We start from the raw sequence: 15252 nt of genomic DNA, 5'->3' as shown, positions 1-15252 counted from the left end.
AAGCTGAAATAAGGCAAGGCTTCTGAAAACATTACTCATACGTTGTGACAACAAAGCAATGGCCCACCCGCATGAGGGTAATGTGACCCATATACCTTGACCTACTGTCATGGGTTACAGGTAAGATACACACCTCTGTCCTACATCATCTTATCGTTTCTGCCAACATTAACTAGAACTTCGATAACTCGGCTTGTGTACATGGTAATCCTGTCAACGAGTCAACGAGTATCTTTATTGTCTTTTTGACGACTGAACTGATTCTTTTTCTTATAAAAACACTTAACAGATCAGTCTTATGAAACGTTCATTTGTATCTTCAGATATAGTTGCAGTGTATACAAGTGGTTTCCATTAATAAATGAATTTATTATAATATTATACTGTCTGGTATGGACGTAGATAATGCCTAGCAGAAATTGCCACATTTAAAAATTTCCTATAAAATATTACAACATGTACGTACTTCCTTTTTAAATATTGGCGATAGTCTAAGTTTTGTCTTTATTCCAAGAGCATCGAAAACAGAAACATATCAATATATACAAGCGTTACATGTTTTTATATACAAGCGAAGATTTGTTGCGGCCATGCAACAATATGAAGAAATTAAAAAAAGAACGAAAAAATCACAAGTTTACCTACGTTTCGTGGGGGTCGAAACGACCTGACTCATTTCGGTCTATGCATGCTTTACAGAATTAATTATTTACATATTTTAGAAAAAGTCATACAAAATTTTAGAAAACAAAATGTAGTAAAAATGAGTAATGATTATAAGAAATGCCATACAAGTCATTTTCAGCCCCCTTGGTTTTTCTAGTGTTATTATGATTAAACTTTATATGATATTTTACACAAATTTCCAAACAGTAGTATTAAATTATATGTACAAATACGGAAATATAAAACTCCTTATTTCAAACTGAGTAAAATGTGTAAGATGTTTGTCATCGAACACGATCGGCAAACGTTTCCAGAAATCATGTTATCCAGTTTTTCTCAGTAAAGAAATTTATAAAATCAGGAAGTGGTTGACATACTAGTATAAATCACGTACGAATACATTCAAATATATACTGAGCTTCGATATTGCGAATCAACATTGGGTCAAAACCAACAAACACATTGAGAAACGCGGTGGCCATTACGAGAGGAGGATACGCATAAATTATCCAACACTTTCCTGCACATTGGCAATTCTCCCGCTTTTACTCGCATCTTACAGCACCATCCGATAAACGCGGGCGTTTCTCAACATCATTTAACGATGCAAGTGTACTGGCATGTTTGTTCTTCAAATCGTGCATGTGTATCGTATCTTTTATGGCACAAAACGCTAAGTGTAGTAGATGCACATTGGCAATCGTCGTCAATAATAAATGACAGAATCTATTATCGCCCTCCCGGACCAATAAATTTCATTGGATCCAAAATGTATTTCAACACTAAATCTCCGATTTAGACCGTGATGGCAAGAATATAGTACAACAATAAACCTAGTCTCATTTTAAAGCTCAAGGCTTCTTTTTTTCTTAGTCCTAATATCGACAATTTTTCCGGAATCGGAAATTTAGTGTTCAAATAGTTTTTTGGAGCCAGTATAAACAGAGAATTATTTTAAATGCTAATAACAAGTTGAAATAACAAACACATATTACTGTAAAATTTTCAACTCTGCATCGATTTATATGCTCGTTAATTGTTACTGTGGATTGGTTTGCAGAAAAAGAGTAGGAAAATAGAATCATGCACGATCCGTTGGCTACCATAAATTTATAATGTGAATTACTTGCACTCCAATTAAATTTAAACTTTCACAGGAAAAAGGACATGCATGTTCGACCCACTCGGTCCTCAAACGGGCTGCAGTATACAGTTCATAGTAATTGCAGTACCCTTTCAAATAAATTTAGTTAGCTCACATACATATATATGTAAAAAATGGAGGCCATGTAGAAAGTTCTTCCTCTGTTTGATAACTGTAACACACTGAAAATGATATATCGACATTCTTAAATTATCTCAATTTTCCTACTAGTTTAAATTTCACCTCGAATTCGTCACAAATGCCAAAAATTTGCAGTCTACAAATAGATTGTAAATTTCCTATAATAATAGAAAATACAAACTAATAAATGTGTAGATTAAGAATAGAATAGTAAATAGTATTCAATTTCCCTTTCTCGAGAAATTGTCGATGAACTGTGATAATTTCTCGAGAATCGGAAAATTAGTGTTTAAATATTTATATATAAATTTTTATCACTTTTAAATACTCTTTCATAAATTCTCTTTATTTGCCTATAACTGTTAAATTGATGTTAGTACGCAAGAAAGATGTAAACCGATCTCGTTTCCTGGCTGAGAAAACTGGGCGTAATAAATAAATAATGATAAAAACAAATATTGAACTTTCTACGAACCCTACAGCGATCGGCTTCAATCGCCAAGCAAGGTTATGTGCTCAACGCAAATTTATATGAGATGATCTGGCTTATTTAATCAACCAATTATCTCGATATCTCGTGGCGCTCAGATTAGACGTGTAATTAGTAGAACAGGGAGCGTCGTTGCGAATGGGATTACGAGTAGTGCGACGAGAGCGAGAAAAACAATGATACGATCGTTTCCACGCTTGTTGGTTAAATGTTTGGTCTGGCCTTACAAATTCTGAAGACCCGCCGCCATTACATTGACCCGATTCTCAAACCGCAATAGCAACCTAGTAATATTGCTCTAACTCCGCGAACTTCTTGGAATCACCTATAGTAAAACTTTTACTACTCGCGCCTCGAAGTCGAAAGAAATTATTTTCAAGTTACGCGATTTGAACTTTCTAAAAATTTGTTATGAAACTAACTCCGCTCGACGTAACGAGGGAACACGGGGAAATTCTAATTAAACATGTTCGATTTAGCGGAAAGACGAACAAAAAGTGAATTGTTATTCTTTTAGTCTTTAATCTTTTCAAAAGTTAAATTAACTTAAGTTAAATTAATTCAGTAAACTGTTTAAAAATGTTGTATGGATCATCTTGTGACAACTATACCTATGCACCCGTGAAGACGGAAGAACCAAAACCAATAAAATTTTGGAAAATATAGATGAAAATTAAGTACGTAGATAACATAGTAGGCTCACGTGTCAGATCATTAAGCTTCGGATCTTTACGAAAATAAAAATTATACATTACACAAAAATGTTGTAAATACTGTACCAAATCATACTGATCATTGAAGCTGGGAAGAAATAATATAATAATTTAAAGATCAAAGTACACGTTTTCACTTCAAACCATTATATAAGACTTTGACGTGTGGTTTACTTCTCCAAGAAAAATGTTTCAGAAAAGCGTCAACCTCAAAGTTGTGGTTTAACCACGCCAACCGCAAGAGGGTTTATTAACCCTCCGTATGCTATGCCGGAGTCATTCGTGACTTGTCGCGGTGGGGATAAGCTCGAGCGACCGTCAATGTGTACAATTTTATTCCGATATAAGACGACGCTTTTTATTTCGAAATAAGAAACTCGCAGTCCCCTCTTCTTGTTCTTCATCCGAAATACGACGAAAGCCGTTCCCGAGCCATCACTTAACTGTAGTGAAATGTCGGCGTGGGTCAGAAATTGACTTCGGCATAGGCCTACAACTCGCAGGAGTCCGAGGGTTAATAATCTCACAATTTTAAAAGATCAATCTTACAAGGCAAACAGGAAGAAATCAGGCATCCCATAGTATACTAGATATAAAAAATGGGAGTGCTTTCACTCTCTTCTAAAGAACTTCTCAAGTTTATGAAATTGATACATTGCAGTCGCGCAACATCGCAGCTACGAGACTGTGATCGAAATGAATGATACTAACGAACGTATTCGGACTCTTCGAATAAATCTTATAAACTTCGTCAACGTAAACTCAATTCTCGATCATTTTATATTCGCCTTCCATCTATGATAATGCTTCATCTATTTTCGCTTGTCAGATTCAAACAATTTGATGCGTCTCAGTTCATTAAATATCGCATCCACGACGACTATCATCGTCACGAATGACACCAACGAACGTACAGTGGTTCCAAGAACTATTTGAACATAAAATTTCCGATTTTCGAGAAATTGGCGATATTAAACCTATTCTAATTTCTTAAAAAACAATCGAACTTTTTGGACTCATTTTGGAGCTTGAAGATTCTACTGAAACTGAATGATTCTACTGAAGCAGAAACTAAAGACCCATTTTTCCTCAAAATGTATCGACACCTCTGTAAAAATTTTTTTCGTTGTTGAATCCACAACAAGTTCGTATGCTTCGTAAGGTTCGTGCTTTATAATGAGACTAAGTTTATTGTTGTGCCATTGTTTGCAACGAAATTGTCAGAATTTCAATTCGAAAACGAATGTTTATACACCTTCTGGATCCACTGTGCAAGTAGGTGGTCTCGGAACAAATCTCCCAAACTTTAACAACATGAAGTCAATTCCTAGTGGTGTCTTATTCGTCTTCGGGCATCCGGGATCCCATCGCGTCGTCGGATCGAAGCACGAACGTTCAATCCTCGAACTCGACAAAAATGTAACGCACGATCGTCGACAACCACGAGAACGAGCGGTTCCACTCCTCTCCCATCTGCTCCACCTATCAGCGCGTTCCGACAGGCTATCTGTGACACCGGTCCATCGTTCGACGAAGAACAATGCCAGAAGAGGCTCGCTGGAAGCGCCCGAAGGCTTTCGGCTGACGAAAGTGACATTGATCCAGTCAACTAGATCTGGAAAACCGAGTAGAGGGAAGGGTGGAGCCGAAAGGGGTGGGGGGAGATGAGCTGTAAGTCGTGAAATAAGATGAAGAACAATAGCAAACGAAGGACACCGAAGGTGTAGAAGGGGGAGAGGAGTGGATCCGTGTTGACATTGCTCGTTGACGGTGACTATGCTCGACTGAAGAGACAAGCGAAGCCACGGTCCTCGGTGTTTGTACACGGTCAAATCAGCGTTTTGCTATTGTGTCCGTGGTGTGGGTGGTCTCTGTACAGGTGAGACAACGCCGCGTGTACACGGACACCGACGACTGATTTAAAAGCTGTCACATGCAACATCTGCCAATGCAATCGCACCACTCAAGGTTGACGATCCCCACCGACCGGGTTCCTTCGATAGTTATAATTTACTATAAAACGGCAAAACGATCGCGACACTTTTAGAGTTTTCACGCCCCAGCTCCGGCACGGGCACGATACACCATCCGGGCGACCGGTCGCAGATCGAAATTCAGAGGATCCACCTGTCGAACCACGACACCGGCCGTTCATACGAGCTGCAATACCGTTACCGTACTCGTCGGTCCACAATGCTACAAAAATTCTTCTTCATCCTCCTGGGGATATGCTGCTGCAGCTACGCGTTGCCCCCAGCGGTGAGTTGTGCATCTCATTTTCACGCGCCGCACGCTAGGCCAGAATCAATGGACCAATATTCGTATCTGCCTTAATTGTGCAGTTTTTTTTATCACAAAGAGGACGGTTTCAGTGATATTATTTTCTCTTTTTACTAGAATAAAAAACTCTCCTTATAAAACTACCTTTGGGAGTGTTTTACCTTATAGAAAAATAAAAAAATTTGTTGATTTGCAATATGATTTTAATTAGCTGTTTATATACTCTTATAATTTTGCAACTCTCGGTTTCTGCAACTTCCAATTAAATACGTCTGAACATGTAAATGAAAGTTTCGGTAAATTAGTTAAAAATTGTAATGTTAAAGGGAATACAATCCCCAAGAAAAAAAAAGTAATAAACAATATTCAGCAATCAAATATTCATATATACTGCTACTATTATAACATGTTTATGTTTATGCTTTCCATGTTTACCGTTACAGAAACAACATGGAGCAGTTAAAATTTGATTTAATCTTGCCAGTAGTGTTCACATAACAATGCAAAAATTTTTGTTTATCCATGCACACCAAGAAAAAGTTATAACATTTTTAACACAATTCCACGCAAACACTTTTCCAATATCTTCATATGACAATGCAATAGCATGTTACACCTTTAATGGAATATCTGAAAAAATTTGAAAATACAGTTAAGTACCTGTAAGAATCCATTTCAGATTTTAAGCAAAATTCGCCTAGTAATATAACCTGATACTCGAATTCGTAACGATGATCGTTGCTGAAATGTTTATTTAAGACATATAACGTTCAACGTGCGCATGGACGTGATCACGTTTCAGACGAGTATGTAACTTAGTAAACGTGACTTTAACCCCTTGCACTACAATTTATTTTACGGTTATAATGATTCGAATTTCTTTGTCGTTTATAATTTCTTAGAAGACGAAGGAAGATTATAGTTAAGCGTGAATATATTGCTGTCTCGCTTGCGTCTCACTTCTAATATTAACAGTCGAAAAGCAGGGGTAGTTTTTTTCTACGACCCTAAAAACTCTAAAACGGTTCCGTTTGTAATTAATAATGTATAATTCAAAGACCTGAATTTTATCCAGCTTTTTGGGAACCTGGCCCACCGTGCGACTTTGCACTTTGCTTAAAGGGCCTAGCCGAATAAGATGGTCAAAACTGCCCTTAGACGTTTTTCAATAATTAATGAACCATTCGAAAGCTGACCAAGAAAAACCCCTCTGAGCCAAATTTCAACCCCCTATCTTGCTCGTGAGGGTAGTTACAGGGTAAATTAGATTTTGAGCTTTTCCGTGCATTTTCCGCACTCTGATGATTCCCAAAATTCTGAAAAAAATGTGACATATTTTGGACCCTAAGGCGGATTTTTGAGAATTTTTTCAGATTTTTTGAATGCAAACTGTGGTCGTAAAAAATGAAAAACCTCAAAAAAATCGGAAAAATGCAGGTTTCTCAAAAATATGAAAACATGCTATTGAGCTGTTTAGTGCCCCAATAAAGTACCATAACAGGCAGTGTCCTCAATTTTTTTTAGATTTTTTCTTGTGGGCACTTTTTGTCCAGACAAGAAAAACCGAATTTTTTCGACGTTTCTGCTATTAGGAGGAAAGTTACACTTGTTGATTTTATCGCAAGTATATATTAAGTCATTTTTAACGTTATTACATTGAAGCAAGTAAGTGTTTGACCTCAGAAATATGTTTTAAGAGAAAAATAAATTCTATTTCGTGCGATATATACCAGAATGTTCGCAACGTTTACAACGTCGCCGGTTGGCCGAGCAGTCAAGGTGTCGGACTACGGAGCGTAAACGCTGGGTTCGAATCCCGTCGAGGGTAAAGTTTTTTTTTCCATACATCATCTTTATTTTTTCAATTTCTTATATAGTTTATTCATGTGATTTTAACAATATTTTTTAAATGTTTTTAAAAAATATTGAGGTAACATTTTTAACTAACTTTTATTTATATTACTCCGATTTGACTTCGAATTTAATGATATTATTTTCTTGGATTAGGCAATAAATTAATATTTATATTATTGTGTTCGTCCACGATTTCCGCCAGATATAGAAATTGCTTGCGAAAATTGGTAAGATTCCGTGAAAAGAATTTTTAAATCTACTTCTGTCATTTCCGGAAAATCCAGAGTATCTACCGAGGATACTGTTTGAAAAGGAGTCGTTTTGCAGTTCCAATTATGTCCAATTTTTGGAAAGGTTTCGTTGTCTACTTGTTTGTGTAGAAGCTGGTACTTTTGACCTTGTATACTATACATTGCCTCTACAACCCAATGAATTTTCGTGACTTTTCGGGAATAATTCGACACTTTCGTCGAAAGTTGAGAACGATTACCTTTTAAAGCAGGCATGAGAACTCTGAATCCAAGACCTGTTAAATGAGATGTAACATCTCGAAAACCTCTGTCGACAATACAAAAGTCTCCCCTCTTCATGATGGTTTTCAATCAAGTAACTATAAACGGAAATACATCCTCATGTACGTTACAATAAAGAGGAATGGCTAAGGCTTATTTGTACCTGATACCTCACTTTAAAAATAGTGGTAGTATGTAGCCCTTTTCTTTCAATTGGACAAAAACCAATACTTTGCTGCGTGTTATTTATTTAGAATTCTTCTCATTTCCTCCCTAATTTATGAAGACGCAAGGCTTAGAAACCAGATTAATGAATTTTAATATTAAGAATGTTAGAGAGGACCGTAATGAAGATCATATACAATTAGAGAATCGAGGAAGTGATAGATACTCTAAAACTATATTTACATATATTTTATTCAAAAATGTTTCTTAAATATTTTTAAAACATTAAAAAAATATTTTAAAAATCACATGAATAAACCATGTAATAAAAAATTGAAAATATAAAGATGATGTATGGAAAAAAAAACTTTACCCTCGACGGGATTCGAACCCAGCGTTTACGCTCCGTAGTCCGACACCTTGACTGCTCGGCCAACCGGCGATGTTGTAAACGTTGCGAACATTCTGGTATATATCGCACGAAATAGAATTTATTTTTCTCTTAAAACATATTTCTGAGGTCAAACACTTACTTGTTTCAATGTAATAACGTTAAAAATGCCTTAATATATACTTGCGATAAAATCAACAAGTGTAACTTTCCTCCTAATAGCAGAAACGTCGAAAAAATTCGGTTTTTCTTGTCTGGACAAAAAGTGCCCACAAGAAAAAATCTAAAAAAAATTGAGGACACTGCCTGTTATGGTACTTTATTGGGGCACTAAACAGCTCAATAGCATGTTTTCATATTTTTGAGAAACCTGCATTTTTCCGATTTTTTTGAGGTTTTTCATTTTTTACGACCACAGTTTGCATCCAAAAAATCTGAAAAAATTCTCAAAAATCCGCTTTAGGGTCCAAAATATGTCACATTTTTTTCAGAATTTTGGGAATCATCAGAGTGCGGAAAATGCACGGAAAAGCTCAAAATCTAATTTACCCTGTAACTACCCTCACGAGCAAGATAGGGGGTTGAAATTTGGCTCAGAGGGGTTTTTCTTGGTCAGCTTTCGAATGGTTCATTAATTATTGAAAAACGTCTAAGGGCAGTTTTGACCATCTTATTCGGCTAGGCCCTTTTATTGAATAATTTCCTATAAATGCATCGTTACAATCTGAATAATTGTAAATTAAATTTAGAACTCGTTGTTTTGACGGGTCTTGTGGTTCTAGTATTGACTGAATGCACTTCTGTACCGGAGAGATGTGCTTGAATTTAGAGAGAAGAGAGCTTGACAGACAATCAAATGAATATCAATGGCACCAGGATGTATTCGATACGAGTTTCTGTCCAGTTTATAGCATTATTGTGGTTATTTTGATTAAATCTTCTAGATCTACCTTTTAAATTAGCTTAAATTTTCTGTGTCGTATTTAAATGCGAAATTTGCCAAGATTATTTATCATTATAAATAATTCTATTTATATAATAACTCTCCTATGAGTTTAAATTTTCCAAGACCTTTGAATTGATATACAAATTGATTTACAGTGGAAAAAACACTGAGCACTATAAACATTAGAAGGGTTTAATACCAAAAAATATTTGAACACTAAATTTCCTAGCCTCGAGAAATGGTCGATGTTTAAACAGTGGTAATTTCGTTAAAACAAATAGTACAATGATAATCCTTGTCTCATTTTAAAGCTTCAGACTTCTACTTTTATTAACCATAATTCCAAATTTTTTAGTGTTTTAGTGTTACAGTAGAATCTTCAAGCTTTAAAATGAGTCCACGTTTATTGCTGTACTACTGCTTTCTACGAAATTACAAGTTAAACGTTGTCAATTTCTCGAGAAATCAGAAATTTCATATTGAAATACTTTTCGGACCCACTGTACCTTAAAGATTGCAAAAACCTTGGATGTTTCCAATGAAATTATTTCAGTAGGAGGCGAGAATCAGTACGATTAGATTTTTACGTTATTCGGCAATAACACTTTATTGCTCTGCAGGACAATGATGATGAAACAACGTTATAATATTAAATTGAAATACAATATATGCAAGTCGCAGATTTTGTGCGTTTATCAGTGCATGCGAGTGTGAGAAACACGTTAAATGAAAATCATGTTGAAATTTCATGAACATAGTGAAGTTTTGTGTCGGGACATTTTCCTACGAAAATGTAAATTTGTATAAAAATCGATGCATCTCTACTTTTCCATATTCCTTTCAGATAACGCAGATCCATAAGAGACTCCTTCGCGCCTCGAATGCCCAAGTGCACTATAACATTACGAATGCTGAAACGGAACTTGATTTCAGTTCGCCGTCTTCGAAGAGGCCGAATGTCTGCAGCGACTGTGGTAAGTAAGGTGGCTGTAATGAAAACAGTCGTTTATAAATAAAACATTAACTACGGTATTTCTTTCGATACGTTCATTAAATATATTTTACGGTTTTTTATTGATCTGTTGTACAGCAAATGTTAAATTTTTACTGTCTAAAAAATAATAGGGGTAGCTCAGCATCCACCCCTGCAATTAAAATATCGTTCATTCTTGATTTAACGAAGAAAATAAATTTGTCTTTTTACGTACATCACTTTCTTTTGAAATGGATAGCATTTAAGTAGTAAACTATGATTATATTAGAAAATATATTAATAATATAAATATATTAATAAATACTGAAATATATTAAATATATTAAAAAATGTTGAAGAAAATGTAAAAATCTTCTATTCTTACTTCAATAAGGAATATAAATTTATCTTTTCACGACATCAATTTTTATCATAGTAAATAATAGTTGCTTAAGCAAATTGCACGATCGTAACGTATTGAGAAATATTATTGGAGAATATTAAACTTTAACGATTATAATGTGAATTAATATACTTCGATTACAGTGTGCGGTGTGGGAAGAAAAATAAGGATCGTCGGTGGAGACGTAACCAGCGTATATGAATATCCGTGGATAGTTAGCATGAGCAACCGCGGTTCATTTTACTGCGCAGGAAGCTTAATCACTCGGAGACATGTGCTCACGGCAGCTCATTGCATGGAGGGGTAGGTACCGAAATGAGAAATGTTCCACTGAACGTTAAACCTTCAGTAATACCATGTGAAATGAATTTTTATATTTTTGGAACACTGCACTCTTACATCAAACAAACGTTGTCAGTGTTCGTGCAAATTCATCCTTGTCAAGATTCTGCTACAGTTGCACAGATTCCATAGAAATATAAATACAAGAGCAATATTAGCTTATAAAATAGATCTTTCTACATTTCTCTCTCTTCTGCATTCTCTTTCTACCAATTAAAGTAAAATAACTGCGGTTTATTTTCTCCTGAAAATTCAACTTTAAAGTGCTCCACGGAAAATGCAACTTCTTGTTAAAATAACGGTCTTGAAACCATATGCATTGACGGTATGGAAAACGTTTGCTATTCATGTTGAAATTGCGTCTAGTACAAATGTAATTATGTTTCGAATTAATTTTCCATGAACGTTATAAATGCATCATTAACACTGAACCTACCACGGTCAAAAAGACGGGTTTTCAATTTCACAATTATTGAAATCATATAAACGTTTTCAGTACTGAATTTCCTTCTTCATTTACGCACATATTATAATGAAAATCGTACAAAGTTCAAGTCAATCTCTCCCTTCTATAAGAGGTTTCACTTTTATATGTTTTGTGCTTGGTAGGATTAGTGTTAAATGAAGACACTGAAACCTAATTGTTTGACCCACATTCTTCCATGCTGACTTTAAAATAAGCTGGGAAAAATTTGTTGAGGGGGGTGGGGAGGGGATGTTTCTATATAAGAAAATAAGTCGAAACTATGGAATAAATTTTTTTCGTTCGAGGCTTTGTTTTTGAGAAAATCAACTTCGAAGATCCGCCAAGTTTGCGTGCAATTTGTAAGAAGTAGAATCAGTAGGTCATGATCCGACGATTCCTATTCAGTAGGCCGCTTGTTCGCCGAATTTTCAAACTCGATTTTCTCGAATTCGAATATGAAATACGCGATCTGCAACTTGTGCGACGTGAAGTACGACAAATCGTATCGTCCGCGAGCCGCTTTAAGTCCTCGATGTCAGATTGTATGAAAACGTGTGTACAGGAACAGTTGCTGCTTCCAGATTCAACGTGAAGAGCATCAAACTGGTTCTGGCGGACAGCAGCCGTCCGAAATTGGACAAAAACGCGATAGTTCGCCGCGTCAAATCGGTGTCCATCCACGAAAACTTTCACTCGTACACGTTCAACAACGACATCGCTATCATCGAAATGGATCGTCCCGTGGATGTGAACGGTATCGTGAGAACCGCGTGTTTACCCGAGGACAGTAAGTATGCGTGTTGCACTAAGGAGTTGCGCAATCGCTCGGACAGAGACGAGAAATGGTACCCTAAGCAGTTGATTGTAGACACGCGACGAGAACATTGCGATTACACGAATTGACCACGTAACTAATAAACATCGAGCAAAAAGATTTGCGTAGAGGCAATATCAGAGAACGAATGCGAATCAAAGCTTGATAAACGTCGAGGAACATACACGCAAAAAATTTTAGAAAAGAAGCACAAATTAAAACTTGGCAAAATAAAAATAGATATCGGTTCTGAAAAATACTTTAAATTTGATTTTTTTTTGTAAATACTTTAGGCTAAACATGATCTTACAATCAAAGCATATTTCAACGTTCCATTATGCTACTGTAGTAGACAGCTAACAATAGAAATGCTGAGAAGCCTGACCAGAAATACCCGTAACCACTTCACCACTATGCCACGTATGTATGTAAAAGTCCCTAACAAGATGAGAAGTGTCACCTAAATCAATTAAAATTCGTAAGATTCTTTAAATTTGTAGGAAAGATGATTTAATTATTCCTTAGGGATTGTTAACCTTTCGGTACGACTGCCAATTTCTTTTTCTATAACCATACTTTCCTGGAAATTTAGACTTTCTGATATTTTCTATAACTATCTTTGATTTCTGCAAAGTAAATAGTAAAGCTTGATTTTATGTAACAAATATCAAGATATTCCTTTAGAGTCAGTACGGTGCGCAGACGTCGTCTATGAAGGATTACATAGAATGGTTTTTTCTCTTTATATTATATTAACTTGAACGCTAAAGAGCTCATTATGTATAGATATTTAAATCTCCGTTTAACTATCACAGAACTCTCTATGTGGAATTGTCAAATTAATTCACTCCATTTTTCTCGAATTTCATTAAAAGGTATAAGATTATGAAAGTATGTCTACAACTATGAAAAGTATAAGACTATCTTCGTGTGAAGAGTCTGTAAGCTTGATGTTCACGACATGTTTAACCCAAACTAAAATTATAGAAAAGTATATACTCAAGTATAATAATAATTATGTTAAAATAATTATAATAATATCGGTATATACTAACATCATAGAAAAATTAGAGAATCTTATTCCTGAAATGTTGGGGTTAGGAACGAAAGGCTGAACAAATTTCGTACTATTTCTAGAAGCTATCGACTACACAGGAGCAACGGCTACAGTGGTTGGCTGGGGTCGAACCGGAGAGGATAAAGCTGTAAGCAATGAGCTGCGGAAAGTTAGCCTTCCAATTTTATCACAGGAAGAGTGTGATCAGGCAGGATATCAGAAGGAACGAATTACCGAGAACATGTTCTGCGCTGGTTATCTGGAAGGCGAACGTGACGCTTGCTTCGTAAGTACTTGGCCAAATCACAATTAATCCTTTGCAGACCAAGACTTCTTGCAATGGGCATTACAACTATTGAAATGACAAATTTCATTCTGCTAAACTAAATTTCGGAGAACGTATGCGTTGCTTAATTTATTTTAAAATATAAGAATATTATTCATAATTAAATATTACATGACTAAATATTAAGAGTGCTGAACATCTATTTAAAATGGTATGTGCTGTTTTAAGGGTGACAGCGGTGGACCCCTTCACGTGAAAGGAACATATGGACATCTTGAAGTAGTAGGTAAGGCCATCGATAAATATTTATAATAGTTGTTAGAACAGGCAATAATAAGTTTGCAGATTTGTATGCTTTTAAAATATATAAATTCTTCGAGGACATATAAAATGGAAAAATAATTTGAATTTAATACAATTAATCTGGCTGAACAGTCTATTTACGATAAACTGCACATTTTTAAAATAAATTTTAATGATGACCTGTCAAAAATAGATTATAGCATTTTATGCACTCGACTGTTCCATGGAGGGACAAGAAATAAGTGAAAGACGAAGTAGTTTGAATTTATTTATTTATTTAATAATTTTCTACCAGAACATTTTTCATATTTTAGTAATTGTAGGATGGAGAGTCCTAAATGGGCCATGTTAACTTGTCTAGTAGTCGTCGATATGAAGTAACTGAACGCAAAGCAAAATTCCAAACAAGATAGGTATCTAAAATATGTACTGAAATTATTTTCCGTACAGGTATCATTTCATGGGGTCGAGGTTGCGCAAAACCAAAATTCCCAGGCATCTATACGAAACTGACGAACTACCTTGGATGGCTGACAGATCATTTAGATGGTGAATGCGTCTGTCCACCGCCACGTCACTAATTTCTAACATGCCTCGAAACATCTGACCAACCAGACCGACACAACCAGTAGCTTACAACCAGTACCTTAAGAAACAAACGATCAAGCACCTTCCGAGCCGTGAACTTATTAGTATCTATAATGTTTTAAGATTAATCGGTGAAACTAGATCGATCAGTATTAAGATATAGTATGTAGATACATACACGCATACGCCAGCTTCATCGATCACATATTCTTAAACAATTCTACATTCAGGATGATAAAGATATATTTGTAAATAGCTACAAACCATTTACCATAGAGTTATCGTTGTGTTAAATCATTAATTTATTGTTGTTGTTGATTCGTTGCACACAGTTAAGGTAATCTAGTCCTATGTACATAAACGTGTGTTAACTCTACGCGACGTCGCACTCCTTGTATAAGACGATTGTTAAATAAAGAATATGTTTACTAAACATTCTGTGTCCTGATAAACTTCCTCATACTTATTACTCTCTTTTATAAAATACTGCCAAATATCGCAAAACAAATTACGATGCACGAACATAATAATACAGTCAAACCTGTTTTTGTGCGGTCCTTTTCTATGCAATTTTTTTTTTGTGTGATTTGTTTTGTGCGATTTTTTTATGCGGTATATGAATGCCAACGGTGTTGGTATTATAACACCCTTGTAATGTTCTCATCACAAGAAGATGCACGTTTTGGACTACGACGAGTAGTATTAAAGTATGTGCATT

The 15252-nt window shown here is 35.5% G+C and overlaps 1 protein-coding gene across 1 annotated transcript; it reads left to right on the top strand.

The window, feature by feature from the left end:
* The first annotated feature begins 5225 nt into the window (after positions 1-5225).
* On the top strand, positions 5226-14900 carry LOC143362836 (trypsin-2-like). The gene is made up of 7 exons (XM_076803316.1): positions 5226-5413; positions 10147-10276; positions 10822-10981; positions 12068-12273; positions 13438-13643; positions 13872-13929; positions 14397-14900. Exons 1-7 carry the CDS (start codon positions 5348-5350, stop codon positions 14525-14527), a joined length of 957 nt encoding a protein of 318 aa, XP_076659431.1. The 5' UTR covers positions 5226-5347; the 3' UTR covers positions 14528-14900.
* Positions 14901-15252: the final 352 nt, after the last annotated feature.

The sequence above is a fragment of the Halictus rubicundus genome, chromosome 18 (assembly GCF_050948215.1).
Source record: "Halictus rubicundus isolate RS-2024b chromosome 18, iyHalRubi1_principal, whole genome shotgun sequence".
Taxonomy (NCBI): Eukaryota; Metazoa; Arthropoda; class Insecta; order Hymenoptera; family Halictidae; genus Halictus; species Halictus rubicundus.
The sequence above is the reverse complement of the archived record's forward strand: the minus strand, read 5'-3'. Positions and strand labels throughout refer to the sequence as shown.